The sequence below is a fragment of the Lepisosteus platostomus genome, chromosome 9 (assembly GCF_059453375.1).
Source record: "Lepisosteus platostomus isolate fLepPlt1 chromosome 9, fLepPlt1.hap1, whole genome shotgun sequence".
Lineage (NCBI taxonomy): Eukaryota > Metazoa > Chordata > Actinopteri > Semionotiformes > Lepisosteidae > Lepisosteus > Lepisosteus platostomus.
The window spans coordinates 27,831,573-27,846,714 of NC_142619.1; the positions used below are offsets into that span (position 1 = coordinate 27,831,573).

General features: G+C 36.7%; 1 protein-coding gene across 1 annotated transcript; it reads left to right on the forward strand.

The window, feature by feature from the left end:
* Nucleotides 1–561: 561 nt before the first annotated feature.
* On the forward strand, nt 562–15,142 carry LOC148654699 (tetraspanin-8-like). The gene is made up of 8 exons (XM_088644550.1): nt 562–758; nt 7,702–7,764; nt 10,534–10,653; nt 11,506–11,580; nt 11,785–11,880; nt 12,136–12,258; nt 12,685–12,768; nt 13,101–15,142. Exons 1-8 carry the CDS (start codon nt 702–704, stop codon nt 13,167–13,169), a joined length of 687 nt encoding a protein of 228 aa, XP_088500676.1. The 5' UTR covers nt 562–701; the 3' UTR covers nt 13,170–15,142.

Sequence of the window (15,142 nt, forward strand, 5' to 3'; positions counted from 1 at the left end):
CTGAGATTATATTGATAGTGCTTTATACAAGCGAAATACCCAGGGCTTGAAGACCCTTTTCCCATTTATAGGAAATATATATTATAGCTAAAATAGTATGTATTTTTTATTGTATTTATTTTACTGTAAGTTGCTTAAAATGTTACTATTCTAACTACAGCAAGATGTACGATGCACATTGTCAGTAAAAGTAATTTTTACAAGCAAAAAATGCCTGGAACTAAAAAAATAAAAGGGCTTATTTATTTTAATTTGAAAAGTCTACGGATTCTCATGACTATACCTTGTGAGTCGTACAATCGCATTTAATGCCTGTTTTAAAATGTTCTTCAACTTGCTAAAAATAATTGGAATTTGCACGCCTAGATTACAATTAAATGTCACCTTATTTAAAAGATTCTTTTTTTTTAAGAATGGTTAGCAAAGTTAAAGGGATTTTTAAAATGGTCTCCGAAAAGCAGCATTCGATTATTGTCATTATTTCATTATTTCATTACTGCGCACCTCTCGGGAACACCTGTCTGCGCTTCACCTTTCCAGGAAGTAGTTTAAATACTCCGCATTGCCCCACACCCTCTTGCATTCAAGCTACAAAGCAGTTGTGCTCAGCATCACACGGTTTTCTTACGTGACCCGACAGCCGAACAAACTGCGTCTGAAAAGTTTGTAGGTTTTACGGTGTTATATCTTTAAATAAAAAAATGGCAGTCAACAAGTTCATCAAGTATTCTCTGTTCCTGTTCAATTTTCTATTTTGGGTAAGTCCTTTTTGTGTTTTAATTGTATAGCAAGTTCCGTATTAATATCGTTATTGCTTTGTTCTTGTTCATACCATGTAATTATGTTAATTGCCTTAAAGTCAATAAAACCAAAATTCATTAAGTTGGGGGTTTTTCCCCCTCGATGTCTCGATTGTTGTAGACGTTTTCTCCAATTTATGATGGCTTGCTCGCTTTAAAATTAAAATATTAGTACGGTGATAAATAATAGGCAAAGGAAACGTTATCAGTTTGTACAGTATGTCCTGTATACTGTATGTGTAAAGCATTGCTGGTCGTACTGTTCCCATCATATGTTGTACAGCAGTCTGGGTTTTCCACAGTCATGGCAGTGGTACAGCACTTTGTGGGAACTGCAAGGCCAGTACTGGTTTATTCCACTTATACCACAATCGCAGGAAATTATTAGGGGATTAGAGTGCTAAGTAAAGAAAAATGAATACTCGTGTTTAATCGACCACTTTGTTATACAGACCCATGGTGTTATACAAGGCTGTGTATTACAGTATTAGAGGTTTGGCAGTTATGGAAATAGTGAAGCTTGCCAGAATAGGCTGTGCTGAATAAAGTGTTTAGAATACGGATGGATGGAAAGAGTAAATGGAGTTCAGATGTGCTGGTTGGTGGAGGGAAAGTTAGCTACTCCGTCAATGTTCTTTCTATCGCACAATCCTATGACATGGGGTAACACCGTTCATAAAAAAAACTGCCCTCCCGCCTACACAAGTTGACCATTCACATATTTTTGGTTCAAAAAAAACTCCAAGGTTTCGAACTTTCAGAAAAGGATATTTGGTTTCAATATGGGCGAGGGCTGAAATCATTAGGATAAAAAAAAACTTGGTGTCATTTTCATACATTTTAATACATTTGAGATAGCAGCATATAACTTGTAAAATATTGGCTCACTAAATATTTAATTAGATGTATACAGTGCCTCTCCTTAAAATGGGTTTAGACCCTTGCTACTGTACATACAGTACTCTTGTTAAGTGTAACACTATTAACTACAGTAGTGCATTATCTGAATTGTTTTTTTTCTCAAATATTATGGAACTTTACTCCTGTTCTGCACTCTGCCGAGTGGCTTGGTCTCCATCTTCCCTAAACCTGTAGTCCAGACCAGTAGTTTTCAAATTGTCCTTTGGACTGGGGAGTGCAGCTTAATTTGAAAAGATCATTTTTAAAACGTGTTGATCAGGAACTTTGTGTAGATCAATCTAACACCGGAGCAGACCTTAAAACATTTCTGTTAATTGAAACAAACTCGCATGTCACATTGTAATTCTACTAAAAAATGTGAAGTCTAATATTTCTCATGCAAATTCATCTGTGTTTCAGTTCAAAGTGAATATCATTTTTAGTGTGGGTTATTTTAAGAGTCACTTGGTGTGGCATTAAGTTTGAGACGTTAACAATTTGGTGCAAGATGAAAAACTATTAGTACTGTAAGTATTAGTCCAGACGTGTCCCTCATGGGGGAGATTCGATTTCTTTAGAAATAAAAACAATGGTACTCATTTTAGCACCTTCATACAGTATGCAAAAGGTAGTAAATGTTAGTTAAATATTGAAATATCTGATACTGTTTTTACACTGGGTGGACATAAGAAATGGTAACCACAGGAATGTATAGTAGGGTTTCTTTGAGTAAAAAAAAAATTGACAACTATTTCTAACTTTAGAAGGTTAGCAAACAAATCTAGATGAATTTATACTGTCTTTTAACATTAAAAAGTGAAGACACCACACCTGCAGCTTGTTTTTTTGCTATGTCTATAAATCTTTTGTTCCTTTTGGCGGGGGGAAAGGGGCAGGTGGTTGATTAAAAAAAACCTGCCTTTTTTATTTTTAGTTCAGTTTTTTTAGATCAGCATGGAAGACAATTCTCAAAGAGATCTGGGCTTGCACTGTGCACAACACACTGTTTTCATGGTATACAGTGGCTGTTTATTTTCCAGTTGTTTCCTTGTTAAGAGGAAAGGAAGAACATGACAAACCCCACCTACTGGTGTCTTATTTGTCAGATCTATTGAAACAGGTGTGGAGGGAGAGGGTTGTTGAAGGTGTTCAAATGGTAGTCTACAGTAGGTGCTTTAAAGTACCCTGGCCATAGCAGACATCTGTGCATTTGAAAGCCGGCCCTTCTGGATCAGAATAGGATCAACCCTGGTCGAAACTGTTTTTTTGACAATTCATGTCATTTCATTGTGCCAAAACAACTTGTAATTTTCCTTGCTTTCCGTCTATAGTATGTTGATCTTGCCAGAGCTTGTGTGGTGTTGGTAAAGGTATGCATTACTCATGTTGGAAACAATGCTGCTTTTCAGGTATTCCGAGTCCTATGGATGGATCATGTCTTCGTGAAGGGAAAGAAAAGACCAATTGTAAACCTTATGCAGATCAGGAAACTTTATTTTAAAGGTCCTGTGCTTATCTTGGAGGTCTGGAAGAAACATTCTCTATTCCAGGAGTACGTATTTTCAGGCAACTGAAAAAGCATTAAATAACTTTTTGTTTAAATATTGGAATTGGAAATGTATATTCCCTTATCCCCACCCAGTTTGAAATCCCAGACTGATCATTCCCCTGTACTGTAGAGGTACACTACAAGGCAATCCACTGACATGTTAGCCCAGTGATACAGTATGTAACGTGATATTCTCAAGCTGTGCAGTGCTGTGTGACTGAAGGAGTGGTGAACCTTTTGCTACTGTCACTGTAAGCTCATAGTTAACCAAACAGTCAAGGGAGTTACAATCTCTTGACAAATCGAGGTGATCTCAAACTTACTAAAGGACACAAAACCCTGAGCTGTGTCTGGGAAACCCAGTCACAGTTACTGTAGCTAATGGTAAAGCACAGGGTCAAATCAGTAATGCCTTCCCTTTCAGGCCATATTGTCCAGATTTAAAAGATCCATCTATACTGAAGAATCATCTTTTCATACCAGGGGAATATATGTCCGTAGACTAATTCACTATGAAGTAGTGAACCAGGAATAATGACTGTTATTAGTTGTGGGAAAACCAGTCTTAAAAATATATTCCAAAAATAGTACATGAATATAAAATGTTTCAGAAACATAGTTTGGTTCTGTTGTACGAATTTATCCTAAGAAAAAGGGTTAGCCTTAAAATTTCACACAGTGAAGGTAAACAGTATAACTCAAGTATTTATGAATCCTTTTTCTTGGAGACACTGAGTCAGGACAGGAGTTTAAAACTGTTCTTGTTGAAATGTATTAAATTCAACTTGTCACTATACAGTACGTACTGTATGATCCATTTTGTATTGAATTTAAATATCAGTTTAATAAAAGGTTGCTGGTGCAATTTTGTAATTAAGTGCTCCCATAATTTCAGGTTATTAGTCTTCATACTGTACATGAGCTTAGAATACCACACTGTGCTAGGGAGATCAGTAGTTATTTGAAAACTGGAAGACATTTCAGTTTTAAAAATCTGATCATCTGAACTCTGGCCCATTTACCTCCTTGTGCTGTGAAAATCCGTTGTAGGATATACAGTAGGAGAGAGTGGTCCTTATCCGGGGGGGGGGGGGTGTTGGTGAAGAGGTTCGCATTGCTGGAATGTTGGGTTCAGTTCCTGGAGTGCTGTCTCTTTGTATGTTCTCCCCATGTTCATGTGAGTTTCCTCCAGGTTCTCCAGTTTTCTCTGGTAGGTTAATTGGATTCTTGGAAAACTGGCTCTTGTGTGAGTGTGTGCATCTGTCTGCCCTATGATGGCCTGTCCAGAGCGCACTTTCTTTACCCGGTTGTTTGCTGGGATAGGCTCTGGCTCCTCCTCAATCCTGTAGAAGCACTTGGAGAATGGATGGATGCTCCTTATCAGTGAGGCTCACCTAAACTGAGCAAAAATGTAGAACAAATCACACAGTTGTCACACCTAGAGCAGGGGCTCGTATTTATAGTAATGTTTTGTCAAGAGTCATTTTTTTCTGACAATGCAACTTAATAATTTATTAACAAAATAAGGGAAAGAAACTGTGAAAAGTATCTGACATCAGATAAAACTTAGCAACTGATTTTGTTTAATGTTCATGTAATTTTTTTTTTGCTGTAGGGAGTTTACTATAAGTTATGGAAACAGTCCTAATGAAAATAGGCAGTGCATTTGTGAAATGGAAAATGTATAATGGTCTTTTTGACAAACAAGCCAGATCCTGTATATGTGTAAACTACCAGTGTCAAACCGGCTAATATACAGTATGAAGTTCAACAAAATTAAATATGTGAAATGTGTACATAAGTATAAGTAAATAATTCATACTTTATTATGGAGCCGAAACGGACATAAGATCTGATCTGGTAAAAACGGTAAATATGTTTAGGAATGCTTGTGTGGGCGGGAGTGAGTCATATCAGTTAATGTGTCTGCAGTAAAAAAACTGAAAAGCCATTTCCTTCATATCCAAGTCAGTTGGTCTATCCATATGAACAGATCTTTGTGCCCTGTGAGCAGGCTAAAATAATGGAAGGTAGGCTCTGTGATTCCTCTGACTACATTTATTGTGAAGAGATCGAGCTTCATTCATCTTTCACTGATAAATAGTAATTGGTTAAAGCTACTGGGGTCACAGGAACTTCTTATGATCTTTTGGAAGAACTTATAGAGATATACAGTACAGTAGGTCTCACAATAATTTGTCTGTATACTAATACCATTACGACAGCCCATTCTGAAGGAAAAGATTGGCTGATTGAGCCGTGCGCTCTATAGACTGGAAGTAAGTCCATGGCTCAAAAGAGGCCTTTTTATATTTTTTAGAATTAAAATGCAGCTAATTGGAAACCTGTTTTCTTTTTCTCCTACCCTAAACAATAGAGGTATTCCACCGGATAAAACAACCCAGAATTAATATTCCTTATACATGTACTGTACATGATTATACAGAAAAGAGTGCTTTAAAATAAAATATTTAATACTATTCTTGATACTTGTTATATCTTGCATATTGTTTCGTTCACCCACAATGTATTGTTGTTGCAGTGATTATGAAGCATGTCTTCATACTGTGTTGACAATAAATTATAAAGTGAGCATGAAGAAGGTGCTCAGATCACATTTCATCTTTTGTAACACAAGCTTTCAGTATTCACCAGTTTTCAATTTTAAATGTTAATGAGGCTCATTAAATGGCAGTGATGCTCTACGGTGACCATGGTGTTACTATAAAACCAACTAATTGACATCACCCATCAAGAAGGAGAGTAGATTGGAAAGGTCTAATGAGTATCTGAGGCTTGAGGCACAAGTATACTCACCAATAAGCATTTTAGCTCCCAATACAATCATTGGTGTTATAGAGTAGATTTAATTTGCACAGAAACGGTATACAGTATTTTGGTGAAAATAAGATTTTACCACTAGATGGAGATATTGTACTATTATGGACAACAGTCCATTTTCCTTAGTAACGGTTAAAAGTTCAGTAGTAGTTTTAATTTTACTTGTAAATTAAGTGTAGTCAGAGACACAACCTATTGTAGTTAAAGTTCATCATAAAGATTTTGGTTTAAAAAACATGTAAAAACATGATAAACAATCTCCTATTTACAATGGTGATGATGCTCAGTATTTAGTAAATATATGCTCCAAAACCTCTCTGTCAGTAGAAACCTACCACTTTATTTCAGCTTGTTTGTGTTGCGATGTTATCCACGATGAGAAATTGAGATTTTTTTTTTGGACATTTTGTTTTAATCTGTCAGTAATGACTGACTGTGATGCACTTGAATGGCATTGACTAAGCACTCTTTGTAAAAACATTAAATCACCTCATTATGGAGAGAGCTTACTGGGCTCAGGTGAGGAGATTTAACTTGTGGAATGTCAAGCTTATGGAAAATGAAGAAAATCACAGAAAGGTACCTACAGTATATGCCATCAGTATATCACATATACAATATCAAGACCCCTCAAGAATCAAGAATCAAGGTTTACTATAGACCACCCTGAAAGATGTCGGTGAGTGTGGAGTGATTCTCTTATAGTTGTGTACAACAGACCAGTTGATGCGTGATGGCCTGGGAAGGAGTATCTAGAGCTTACTGAGCTCCCCATGTAGTGGCTGGTATTCCGAATGCATGGCACTACGGAGATTTGGTCCTGGGACCTCAGTTACTGCCCTTCCTGTGGGCTCCTCCTGATGTAACCACATTCCCCATGATAGAGCATGTCATCATGCAGCTCATGTTACTCTAGCTGTCTTGAAAGTTACACCATTAATACCGTACTTGCAGGGCTTGAACCCCATTGAACATGTGTAAGATGAGCAATGAGAACATTTGGCACCTACAGTATGGCTCAGAGACCAGTAAACGGATGCATACCTGTCCAGACTCTACAAGAATAATGGGACAGAATCCTACAAAGCAGCATCTACAATCTGGTGTAAAGCATGCACTGCTGTTGGACAGCTTGTATTCCTTCCAGTGGTGGTCACACACTAAAATATGGTGACCTTCACAGAAGACCCCAATGTTAATCAATGTAATAAATTTGTCTATGCCAAGTCTATTAAATAAAATATCAGTGTACATACTAAAACAAGAAGTTTAATTTTACTTCCAGTATAACTGTTGATTGTTATTTTTGTTAAAATAGGTTTGAAATAGGTTTCACTGTGTTTACTATATTTTGCATGGTATATAACTATACATGATATTTTTGTTTTCAAAGTCTGCCAAGTGTATTCCCAAACATTTTATGAGGGGAAAACCTAAATATTATGAAGTGATGTATAACTAAATATGTTAATGTTAATTATTGTTTGAGCATTGGATGCCTCAGTCATCACATGAACTACAAGTGAACTGTTGTGTGATCCACTTTGAATCACCAAAAAAAAGTAGGTCAGTTCTGTGTACATGAAAGTGTTTTTGAATTCTTTCTTTCAGATAAGTGGCTGTATCTTACTTGGAGTCGGAATATGGCTCCGTGTGACCAAGGATTCTAACAAGGTACAGCAATTGATAAAGTATTTGTTGTTTTGCTGTCTTTTTTTAAAGAGGTAATCTTTAAAATGCTGAAGATTTAAATGGTAATCTTTACATGCTAAAAATCACAATTTCCCAATAATTATATTGAAATAATTCTGAACTCAAATCTTAATGGTGGCAATCGTTGAATTGGCAAACGTTTGCATACATATGCTATTGTATGTCCTTTAAACATACAGCTAGTGAAACATGGAAAAATCAAGCGTTAGCACAACTGAAAATACAACTGTTGTGGACCAAGAAAAAGCAAAACGGTGTTTATACAGCAGGTACTTTTTTCTTCGTATGGCGGTAATTTTTGTAGATGTCCTCTTTCAGTCTGAATATTTTTTTAACTTTTCCATTCTTTTATAATCTTTTTCTTTTTCATTCCTGTGCCTCGGTTTTTAGTACATTCTCCTTGGTTTGCTGAGCCCTTCAAATTACATTGAAAAGTTTCAGCTGGGGCATTGAACTTGAAGTCCACAGTGTCTGACGTCTACATGAAGAGATGTTTTTGTGAAAACATTTCATCAGTTCATTTGCACTAGTGCTGCTGTCCTGACTCTCTGTGGTCATTAAAAATCCCAGGGTGTTTCTCGAAAAGAGTAGGGGTGTAACCCCGGCGTCCTGGCCAAATTTCCCATGCCTCCTAATAATCCCCCTCTATGAATTGGCTACATTACTTTGTTCCTCCTCCCCCACTCCGACGGCAGGCGGAGCGACGCGCCGGTTGGAGTATTCCCGGTTGCATTTAATGGCAATGTCAGCTCAAAGTTTTGGTTCAAACCACCAAATGGAGAGGGGCGTGCCGACAAGCGGACCCTGCTGATGCGGGATTAACGCTAGGATGAGAGAGATTTGCACTAGTGCTACTCTGCATCACACAGAACAACATTATGTGTAACTCATTGATTAATAAGTACAATTTGTAAAGGTAGAGTTGTGAGAAAACCCAAAAAGTTTTTAGGGACATAAGTGTGAGGACCTCAAGCTCCATAGAATTAATGACCAGTCTTCCTCTACTATTGTAGCAATTCATGTATTGTATGAATTAGAAGAATCAGTGTAGAATGCAGCATTCATTCAACCATAGACTTCATGGCAGATGCACCATGGTGATGCAGGAATCAATTTACATATGTCCCATTATGCACATACTGTAAGTGGTTTCCACAGTCCAGTAATTTTTATTCTGTTTGTTTATGACTCTTTTGTGTAAAGCCATTTGCATTTGAAAAGATGAAGATATCTGACATATACACTCTCCTTCTTTGCAAATACAAGTTTTGTCATCTTATCTGTGATAGCAAACATGGGGCATTCTACTGCACTAGCTGTATGGAAATATTCTATAAGGGTAGTTGACTATATTTATGAAAAAAGTCTTGACATTATCAAAGCAATTTATTCATGACTCATTTGAAAGGAGTCCTTTACAGCAGAAACATAAAATAACAAATCCTGAAACCAAACAAGAATCTATGTGGCTAGATCACCAGAGATCTGCAACACTCTGTCAGGTCACTAAAGACAGGTCATTCAGCTCAGCTCTGGAGTGCAACCCCACTCGGTAGGCACATAGCAGTCATTATGTATCAGCAGCCCCACCACATAGTATATAATGTAGAATTGCTTCATCAATTGAATAAAGGAGAAAATTAATGGAGGCCAGATTGTACAAATGCATGTTAAAGGGATTCTGGGGTGAACATCCTGTCGTGGAATTTTATCAAAGAAGTGCCAAGAGAGGTATTCTCATTCACTCAGTAAGGTCTTTATTCATATTGCAATATGGGAAAAAGCCATCACCTGTCTGTAAAGAGAAGTGAAAGCTAATTCAAAAGCAAGCAGGGAGAGCTCTTGTTTTATATCTTTTTTTTAAGCAGATGCTACACTTCAAGCACAGGCAAAGCAGTAATTTTCCATTCCTTATAGGTTTCTGCTTTAACCAAAGAAGAGCAGTTATTCAAATAGTTTCTCATAGTCCTTTCTTCAAGCAGCAGAGATAAACTTTATTAAAACATCCCATGCCCTTGATGAGTTGGGTGCTATCACACTTTGTTCTAAGTATCCAGCTGCTTCTGCTTTCCTTAGGACAAAACAGATTACATCATAAAAACGAAAGAAGAAGCACCAATATATTTTTTGCAAAGCTTACCAGATACCTTCGGCTGATCTAATAACCCAGACAGTACATACTGTGTTGATACACTGTCTTCTAAAAATCTGCATGTAGCACAGATTATAATATATATATAAATAATTGTATAAAATATAATTCCTATCATTTATATATACACAAATATATAATCCTTGTTATATATTTCCCTAAAGCTCTCTACATTTTAAGAATCAATTAACTTACAGGTATTAGATTTCCATTTCAAACCCTACTCTTACAAATGGCACCATGGGGTTTTGAATGTCCAAGTAGCCAGGAACTCATTTTAATATTTCCTCCGAAGCACAATACCTCCTAAAGAGTCCTTGGTCACCATACCAGGGCATTGGTTTGAAAATGTTAGTTCAGAGGAAAGAGTACCACCTACTGCTTTACTGATACCATTTACAGCCCCAACCAGGTTTACTTTAAAGGTTTCCCAGCACAGACCAGGATTAACATTACTTATCTTCTGAGACCCGATGTGATCAGACTACAAGCTGCAGCTGCAAAAGGTACAGTACCTGATGTTGTGTGAACAGAGCTCTAGGCTTGATTAATCCTTCTATATCCTTCTCTTTCTCTAGCTTACCGAGCAGGCTGTTCCTGGGATAGATCTACTGATTGCTGTTGGGGTCATCGTCATGATGCTTGGGTTCCTGGGATGTTGTGGTGCAGTTCAAGAGAGCAGATGCATGCTTCTGCTAGTACGTGGCTTGGCTTTTTTCCATTGTGGCTTCTTCTGACTGCATTGTTCCCACAGTACCACAGTAGAATAGGTGGGCGAATGGCGTTCGTATAATAACCACTTGGGAAATTTTCACTTCATTGATGTCAATGTTTAATTTCACATACTTAACTTTTTATTCTTAGTTATGTGATTGCTTTAAGATAAGATTGCAAAAGATTATTTTTAATTCTAAATGGATTTATTTCACACTCGATTTATTCAGTGACTCATACAGTCAATCAAGAATTTATCTCTACCCTATAACCTTCTATATCCATTTTTTAAACAACTATAAATTTGGCACTTTTTATTAGAAGTTAGTTTTGAACTGAACTTTAAGACTCCAACCCGTAATTATCTAATCTGAATAATCCTAACTTAATTTTTGCCTTACTAAACATGGAGGTGATGTACTTATTTTTATCAGGATTATTTTTTTATGCTGCATTTTACATTACATTTTCAGTTGTGGTGTCCACTAAGATTATTTGATATTATAGCTAAATAACTGAATGAATGTTTTGACCAAAAGAAGACATTTCTTCAAAGATGCTTAGTATGAAGTGTACATTATTCCACTTTGCATAAATCTGGTGTGTTCAGTATCAATATGCTGGTGCTGGAATCATCACATAGACCTGCTTGGAAGGTGTTTTATTGAATGGTTATATGTTAAATCGCACAGAAATCTGAGCCATCAACAAAAACTTGTGTGTAATAATAACAAGTGAAAGAAAACACAAAACAGATATGAATGCCGTCACCTGCTGTGTTTTTACCCTTACTGTGTGGAACACAGTCTAAATATAATCTTCTCTCTGTGTTTAAGTTTTTCATTGGACTGCTCCTCATATTTATCCTCCTGTTGGCAGCTGGAATCCTTGGAGCTGTAGGTGAAGACAAAGTAAGTAAGACCAGTTCAGTGAATTATATAGAGTACTTTGTAGACAGACTGCAGCTCTTTCTAACTAATACAGTTCAAACTTCAGTGATCTCTGTGACATCACCCCTGATGTCTCTATTAATGTAGACGCAACATCCAGGTCCACAACTCAAAGACAGTACTGGCCTACAGGTTTACAGGTCTGTTCTTCCCCTTGTGCTTCAGGTTAAAGATTGGATCAAAGAAAATTTGGAAAAAATGCTTCCATTGTCAAGTCAACCACAAGATGTGCAATCAGATCTTCAGCTCCTAGAAGAAAAGGTAAAATTAAAAGATGAAATAAAAAATATCCCTGTGCTATCAATATTATATACTGTATACAGTCACACTTAAACTACTGTATGTGCAGACATTTGCTCCAGTCTAATAATCCTTTGTATCAACTAATAAACTTTTGTGGCTCCCTAGACAGTACGACCTTGCATACTGCTTCCACAACAACAGCTGGCTTCTTTCAGGGATGTTTCACTTTTGTCTTGGCACTTCTTAATTTCTTTTGTTTCCCGTTTAATGAAGAGCAAATGCTGTGGATTGATCAATGGTCCGAACGACTGGGGTAGTAGTATTCCCGCCTCGTGCAACTGCACCGACACCTCAGCAGCATGTGTGAAAACGGGGACCAGACTGGTGTACCAAACGGTAGGGGCAGCAAATATCATGTGGCATTCCTAGCATGTACAGTCGTGAAAGTCACCGTGCTCTAAACCCACAAGTCAATCAAAGGTTTGTGCAACATATCAGTTCCCAGCAAAATTCGAATCCCAATACAAGACAGTCCGCTGTCCTGGCATGACCTGATAAGGTCTAGCAGTACTTTGAGTTTGTCTTTCATCGTTTGCTTTATTCAAATCAGTTACTTACAAAATCTTTGGTCTGTTGAGGTCTATCCATTATCTTTAATAGCACAATACCATACCTTCTTTTAAAACATCTCCCAACAACAAAACTCTGATTATGTCAATTTTTTAATTGTCTTAAATGTTTGTAGACATTCTCAAATGAAGGTGAACAGTGTAAACATTATTCTGTAATGTAATCACAGTAAATGTTTTTTTGCTTCCATAGCCTTGTGTCACAGTTGTGGGTGACATCATGAAGAAACAAATGACTGTTGTGATTGGCATAGCCTTTGCGATAGCAGTCGTCATGGTAGGAAGCATTTTATAGTTACTCATCACTTGGGATTTGTAAGAGTAAAACGGGGAATTCGAGCTCTGCAGATGACGCATAATCTAAGAGCACAACGGATAAATCCCTCATTGAAATCTTTTAAAATAATTCATTTGTGTGTTGATAAATCAGAAGAAATGTTCATTCAGAAGTTAAAGATTTGAGAACAAACAAAGCTAAAATTATTCACCAAAAAAGTTCCAGTTGTTTTCGTACTGTAAATGTACTGTATGGTATTATAAAACTTGTGTTATTTTTTAATGCTTTGATTGTTATTACATATTTTGTCTTATTTGTTATTTTGTCTTCAGATCTTTGGCATGGCCTTCTCGATGATCCTTTTCTGTCAAATTGGCAGGAAAGAGGCGAGCACAACTTGAAAATGTGGAAAACGTTGTCATCTGAAGATAGTTTTAATGGAAGTGGGATTCGATTATATTCCCTGTTATACTTTTTTTCAATTCCATTGAATTACTCGTTTTTGATTTTAAATGGTTTGTAATCTTGTATGTGAATTTTCATTCTTGCTTTTCTGTAGCACCACACATATACAGTTTGTTTGTATTTCAGGTATTTTGTGATTTGGAATTATTGTGTTTTTGGTCCTAACGATTAATAAAGGAATAACAAAAGAGGTTGTGATGAGAGAGAAAAATTATGTTTTAGGAAGCATTAAGCAAATGCATTTTTCATAGATTTTTTCCATTTCATTGTTTTTAAGTGATTCTGTCAGAGCCAGGTTATTTAGAATATCAGGAAACCCGATTTCGCTCTTAAGCTGGTACAGATCGATATTGGCTGTGCTGCTGTGCAAAATAAGTTGCAGACTGTTTGTCAAACTTTTTTTTTACATTTGCCAATAGTTATATTCAGCCTAAAGGAATATTCTGCATAGAGAAATGGCTCGATTTGAAATACTATTTAGACCGTTAATTGAATGTGGGAAGGGAAATGTGAAAGTGCTGTATTTGTCTATATGACAGCTATTCTCGTTCACCGTCATAAACTGCTTTTGAAATAAATTCCCTGCTGCAAGCTTACATAGAGGATGTGGGGAAAACAGTACCAACAATGCCAAACAGCGCACAAGTGTTCCTCTACTGAAATTGTTACCCAAGGGGGCCCTGTCATGAATAAAGCCTATGAAATTCTTTATTTTTAAAATTTACTGTTATATTTAAGACATTCTGTTTTGTTTCATCATTCTAAAAGCTGTCTGATGTTTTAAGACGGATCAATTCGTAACTCAAACAGAGTGGCATGGTGATGCTGTTGTTCGGCTTGTTCCATCATACCCTTTGGCAAAACAAGAGAGCCAGCTTGCAATGACCCTTTACAGATAAAGCTATTACTGCTAATGGTTTACAGTAAATTCACTCAGAAAATGGACCAGAACTAAATATTGTATTTAAAATATACACATCTCCTTAATTATTATGCACATTTTGTGTATGGACACTTACAGAGCGTGTAGTAAATACTGTGATTAATTTAGTAACCACGTTCCCTTTAAGTCTTCCGCTTTTAAAACCCACTCTCTCATAAGGACGAAACAAATGACCGTTTTGTGATTGCAAGCAGGACACATCTCATCCACATTCATCATGAAGTCGCTTATCGCTGGTAAGATGTGACAACCCAGAGCCTGTTCTGGAAGCACAGGGTATGAGACGGGGGCTAGACCCTGAAAGAGACCTCGGTCTTTTTGGGTTTTCTCATGGCAGAACAGGCACCCTTCTTCCTCAAGTCCTATGTTGATTTTAATTTAAATATACAAATCAGTAAGACTTTTTCTTTCAGAATGAATTCCCATAAAACAGTGAGCAAGTATTCAACACATTTGTGTTTTTCCCTCTGTTTTCTACTGTGCATTAAATTTTAAATGTATTTTGCATTAAATGTTAAATTTCTTTCCACGCTCTTTATAGGGTACAATTTCATTACATCCATGTCATACATAACCTTGTACACAAGTAGCACATTTATTGTGCATTTGTTTTTTTAGAGCTTGTAACCTGGGGCTGTTTCATATACATTACTATTTGTGGTGTTACAGAATCCCAGGCTGACAAGTGAATATAACTGTAGCTTTGTTTTAAGGTGAGACAGTATTGTGTTTGTGATCACCTTGTGTAGAATGTTTACGCAACATATCATGGAATCTACAAATTTGTGTGGCCACAACATCTCTCTCTGTACTAAACTGCAACTTTTCTGAGATATTGCCATGTTATTTGGTTGTCTGGGATTGCAGGTGCATATCAAATAAATAGTATGTAATGTGCAAGCAGGGACATTTGTTTACAGTAATGAATATTAAAATATACAGTATATTTTTTGCCATGTCACAGAA

What these genes read in the sequence shown, in the direction of transcription:
- LOC148654699 (XM_088644550.1), top strand. Translation starts at nt 702, where the DNA reads ATGGCAGTCAACAAGTTCATCAAGTATTCTCTGTTCCTGTTCAATTTT. An exon ending in GAGCTGTAGGTGAAGACAAA is followed by an intron (nt 11,581 to 11,784) that starts GTAAGTAAGACC and finishes CTTGTGCTTCAG; the next exon opens with GTTAAAGATTGGATCAAAGA. An exon ending in CCAGACTGGTGTACCAAACG is followed by an intron (nt 12,259 to 12,684) that starts GTAGGGGCAGCA and finishes TTGCTTCCATAG; the next exon opens with CCTTGTGTCACAGTTGTGGG.